The 5,213-nt window shown below is 45.5% G+C and overlaps 1 protein-coding gene across 1 annotated transcript; it reads left to right on the top strand.

Moving 5' to 3' along the window:
- Positions 1–1,330: 1,330 nt before the first annotated feature.
- Positions 1,331–4,203, top strand: LOC142948151 (proteinase-activated receptor 2-like). The gene is made up of 2 exons (XM_076090035.1): positions 1,331–1,403; positions 2,414–4,203. The coding sequence occupies exons 1-2, from the start codon at positions 1,331–1,333 to the stop codon at positions 3,463–3,465; spliced, it is 1,125 nt and encodes a 374-aa protein (XP_075946150.1). The 3' UTR covers positions 3,466–4,203.
- The last annotated feature ends 1,010 nt before the right edge of the window (positions 4,204–5,213 follow it).

Consider the following 5,213-nt stretch of genomic DNA (forward strand, 5'->3'; position numbering starts at 1 on the left):
ATACAGGAATAACAACGACATAACGAATAGGCTAAATTAAGCTAATGCTATGCTAAGCTAAGCTAGGCCCAGATACCAGTAACTCTTACTTGTAGAAGCTTTGTTCGGTAGGGTACGTTTCCCGTGGTGGGGATCACTCGGTCCTCGAGTAGCCGCTGGCTCTTGGTGGCGCGGCCTCGGGGCTGGCTGGCGCAGACTCGGCCTCCTCGCTGCAGAGAGGGGCTTTTTAACTTCGGCTGAGGGACGAGGTTTGGGTCGTCCTTCCCGGAAATCTTCGGCGAGGAAAGATTGTTACCTTCTGCCGGCGGTGTGTACACAAAAAGGGTGGGAGAACGGGGCATAGGAGTTATCCGTTCTCGCACTACAGGATCCAAAACTCAAAATAAAACACAGTCTGTTCGACCAGCGAATGTTACATGTGACCTGATAGGATTTGATGAGGCCGCGGTTCCTCGTGGATCTTCTTGTCCCCTGGACGAGTCCGGAGTGACGAGGCCTTGTGGACCTCCTGGCACCAGCGCGTGTCCGGGGTGAAGAGAGCCTTGTGGATCTCCTTACACCAGCGGTGTCTGGACGGAAGAGAAAGAATTCTAGCTGCGCTCAGGCTTATAAACCAGGTGGCACAACCAGTGGGGGGCCCTTTCTTGGCCAATGAGGGACCAGCATCAGGTTTCTGCTGGAGCTGGGGGGTGTGGTCATCCGGCATGAGGTTTCTTGTAGACCCCATGTCAGGCGTTTTGGTGAAAGGAAGGAACATGGCTGCTCCTTTGTTTGAAAAGCACGTGTGAAGGTCTCAGCCAGCCAGGACAGCAGGGTCAGATCCCAACACTTCTCATCAGTTTGAATGCTTCTGTTTCATACAATAGAATCAGACGTTGAAGTATTATTCAGGTCTTTAGCGTAAGTAATAGAAGCAACACTACAGTGTACATCATAATGTATTTGTTGATTTGTATTAGTAAGTAACTACAGATGACGAAATAAATGAAGCTAGCAGAGTAAAAAGTAGAAAGTAGCATAAAATGAAAATACTCCAGTAAATAATAAAATGAAAATTGGCAAAATAATAAAACAGTCATTTAAATCAAACACCAGAAGTTGTTTACTGGTAGGCTATGCAACAGATGTAATCTGAGAACCAATCATAGATGTTTACCGGTGAACTCACCTGACAGAAAGACGACGTCATACTTCCAAAATCAGCCCTGAGAGGCGTGTCTCGGTTGGCTGCCCAGGTGTCAAACTCCTCAGTTCTGTGATGACCGGGATGGCAGTTAAAAGCAGCGCAGCCACACCCGCGGACACTGTTGCTCTTTACCTGTGAACGGTCATGGCCGCGAGGACGCGATGGTTTCAGCTGTTCCTCCTGCTGGGGTTCCTGCAGACCTGCGTGTCAGAGAAAGGTAAGAAGAAAAGCTCCAGCATGTTGTTTACACCTGTGGTGTGTTTAAGGTCTTAAAACTTTAAGGTCAGGATCCTAAAGTTGTTCTGTTTCTGAGCTGCAAGCGTCGAACATACAAAGGCCATGTTGGTTTGATGTGTCGGCCTCCAGTGATTAGTCAGAAGTAGTTTGATCTCAGTTACTGAGTTATGAAGTATTATTTATATGTGAAGTGGGTCGTTGTGATGCTCAAAGCCAAGATCTAATTATATGTAGAGAGCATTGTGAGTGCTCACACTCAAGTACTGTATTTAAGTACAAATTTGGGGTACTTGTACCTGACTATTTCCATTTTATGCAACTTCATACTTCTCCACTAAATCTCAGAGGTAAATATTGTACTTCATACATCTCAGAGGTAAATACTGTACTTTTTACTGACAGCTTTATTTTCTTCTTAGATGACCCTCGTCCAAACCCCAGTGGAGGTAAGAACCACGTATCTCCAGATGTGTTGATGTTGAATGTTTGTGATAAACTGAAGGATGAAGTGTTCCTTTTATGTGTTGATAAAATCCTCCTTCAGCTAAATAAACTCTTTAAAAAGCCTCTTGGATCAGCTGGAAAATGCATCGTCACAAAGCTGAAAACAGGCTGTTTGTTCTTTTTAGAGATACGTGGTTCTCACAGGACAGAGACGCTACAAACATGATGATCTGATAGAATATGATGCATTGATGTCGATTAAACTAACCAACAGGATATAAAGGAGTTAACATGCAACATACACATTAATGCAGCAGGAATATTATCCATAAACAACAGATATGACAGTAAAACACTGAAAGAGAACATTTTACTGCTTTATACTTTTACACTTGGAGGTTTTGACTGCAGGACTTTTACTTGTAGTGGAGTATTTTCACAGTGTGGTATTGGAAGTACATGTATAGTATGTTCCTGCATGTACTGTCAACCTGTTGCACTTCTGCTTTTTACGTGTTTTTGTTTCATATTTTGAACAACAAGCAGGCATAAGCGGTGACGGTACACCGAACGGATGCGGGGTGAACATCAGCGCCAGAGACGAACAAGTCCTGAGAAGCAGCCTCACAACCGTCTTCCTCCCGATCGTCTACATCATCGTGTTCGTGGTGGGGCTGCCCACCAACGCCCTCGCCATCTGGGTGTTCCTCTTCAGGACCAAGAAGAAGCACCCGTCCTCCATCTACATGGTCAACCTGGCCCTGGCCGACCTGCTCTTCGTCATCTGGGTCCCCCTGAAGATCGCGTATCACTTCAACGGCAACAACTGGACCTACGGGCACGGGCTGTGCAAAGTGCTGGTGGCGTTTTTCTACGGCAACATGTATTGCTCCATCGCCTTCATCGCCTGCATAAGCGTCCAGCGCTACTGGGCCGTGGTCTACCCGCTCTCGCGGCCCCGGAGGGCCAACGCCATGGCCGTCGGCGTCTCCGTCGCCGTGTGGGCGGCGGTCTGGCTTCTCACCATCCCCCTCTACCTGTACGACCAAAAGGTCTACGTGACGAACCTGAACATCAGCACCTGCCACGACGTCACCAATACCAGTCAGAAGGAAATGGCGGCGGGCTACTTCCTGACGATGGGGACTCTGGGGTTCATCGCTCCCACCGTCGTGTGCATCATCTCCTACGTGCTCATGCTCAAGGCTCTCCGCAACAGCATGGCGGACCCCGCCATCGCCAAGAAGCGGCGAAAGGCCATGGTCTTCATTGTCACCGTGCTGGTGATGTTTCTGGTGTGCTTCACCCCGAGTAACATCATGCTGCTGGTGCACTACACCCTCCTGTTGTGTGGGGCGGACAACAACCTGTACGGCTTCTACATCTCCACGCTGTGCCTGGCAAGTCTCAACAGCTGCCTGGACCCGTTCATCTACTACTTCATCTCGGGGGACTTCAGGGATCACGTGAAGAACACGTTCCTCTGCAGGAGCGAGAGGTCGGTGGAGAGGATGAGAGTCTTCAGAGCCCTCAAGTACTCCAAGAAGAGCAACACGTACACGTCTGATTCGGGGAACACGCGAAGCACCGAAAGCTGACTCGTCATCTTTAAAAACTCCTCTGTTATGGATTTCTTTACTGTGACTTTGTCCGTTTCTGTGAGGAAACTGTGACATGTCGTCTGTTTTAAAGGCCTCCTAGAAGCTTTGAGCTGTCTAAGTTACTGTTATTTTATTTTGTAAATGGGATTTTATTTTTTGTATCTTTTGATAATACAACTGATGTTCAACGCTTGTTGCAGTCGTCTGCAGTTGCATTTGATTTCTATGGGACATCATTTATTTTTATATATATATGATCTTTGAGCTGTCATTTTTATTGTTTTGACGTGCTAAAAGGTTTTAGCATGTTGTGTGATACATGATGCAAGCTTGACATGTTTTTTACCTTGTGGATGCGTTTTTTAAAGTAATCATTTAAAAGTTTGTCAATAAATGTAAATGTACAACCTGCAGGCCTGGAGAAGTCTCAGAATGTCTTAGAAGGTGTAAAGAAGTCTTACATTTGATTTACAAATGTCATATGTTTCTCTTGAGTGCTGAAGGGAGTTATGTTAGTTAATCAATGTTTTATTTGTTTTTATCTGATTGCAGGCTGTCAGGAGATGATTTGCATCTATGAACTAAAAGGTGTTTTTTGCTGCAGGAGGCTGTTCAATACGCGTTCGTACCGTCAGACCTGCAGCAAACACTGTCACTGCTGCAGTAGCTAGAACTTATTTGGCAGTTTTTTGTTTGTTTTTTTAATCCAAAGATGTTTAGTTTACAACATAATGAGAAAACTTGAAACCAGAGAATGTCTTTTTTTTTCACCATTTTTGCTTAAAAACACAAACAAAACTTATTTTTTTCTGTCTCTCATCTCATTGATTCACGGTTGCAACTACTTTAAAAATACTTTCATTATCAAGTAAGCTGCTGACAATGTTCTCAATGAGTTGTTTGGTCAATAACCCAGCATCATCACATGACTTCTACATGTCACACAAACAGCCAGCAAACGATCCCCCTTCCTCCTTTTCCTCTTCATCACAACCTCAGCACACTGATGCACATGAGAGCTCCCCCTACAGGTCCTTCTTGGTAGTAAATACCAAATCAACTAGTTCATCCTGTACTCCTGCACCCCATTCACCTCTCATGAACTGGCCCGAGAAACACATTCCTGTAACCACCATCACTTCTCATCACAGACGCACTGCAGCACGCTCTCTGTCAAACCCCTCTGGTGCTAACCACAACAATTAAATTATGCAACCTCTGCCACCTCCTGCTCCTGACTGTCAGCGTGTTAGTTTTGGCGTTTTGGCTGTGGATGATGGTGTTTTTTTGAGGGATGTACTGTCAGAATTGTGGAATGACTTTTATGAGCAGTGCACTATGGGAAATGCCTTCAAAGTGCCATACTGTATATACGTCATGATTTTGGTAAACAAGAATGGGAAAGCGTAGGAAGAATTGTTGGAAATCATGGATATTCACAACTGGCGGAGGCTTCCAACAGCAGACAGCATTGAGCAAATCTTGAGGGAGCTTGCTCACCAAAAACTGATTCAAGAGCCTGCTTTTGTGATTGAACAGCGGAGCAACATGCTCACACCTGTTAGATCAGAGCTGGAAGGGATTGCAGCAGTCTATGAATAGCTACAACCAACATCACCAACGATCATGAGAATAATTACACACAGAGTGAGACACACAGCACCGCTCCCTTCTCCTTAGGTTTTCCACTGTATCAGACTTGTTCACAGGAAAGAACTTCACTGTCAGCTTCCCACAACTTCAGG

This window comes from Anarhichas minor, unplaced genomic scaffold, assembly GCF_050575085.1.
Source record: "Anarhichas minor isolate MPS153535 unplaced genomic scaffold, ASM5057508v1 ptg000002l, whole genome shotgun sequence".
NCBI classification, from domain to species: Eukaryota; Metazoa; Chordata; class Actinopteri; order Perciformes; family Anarhichadidae; genus Anarhichas; species Anarhichas minor.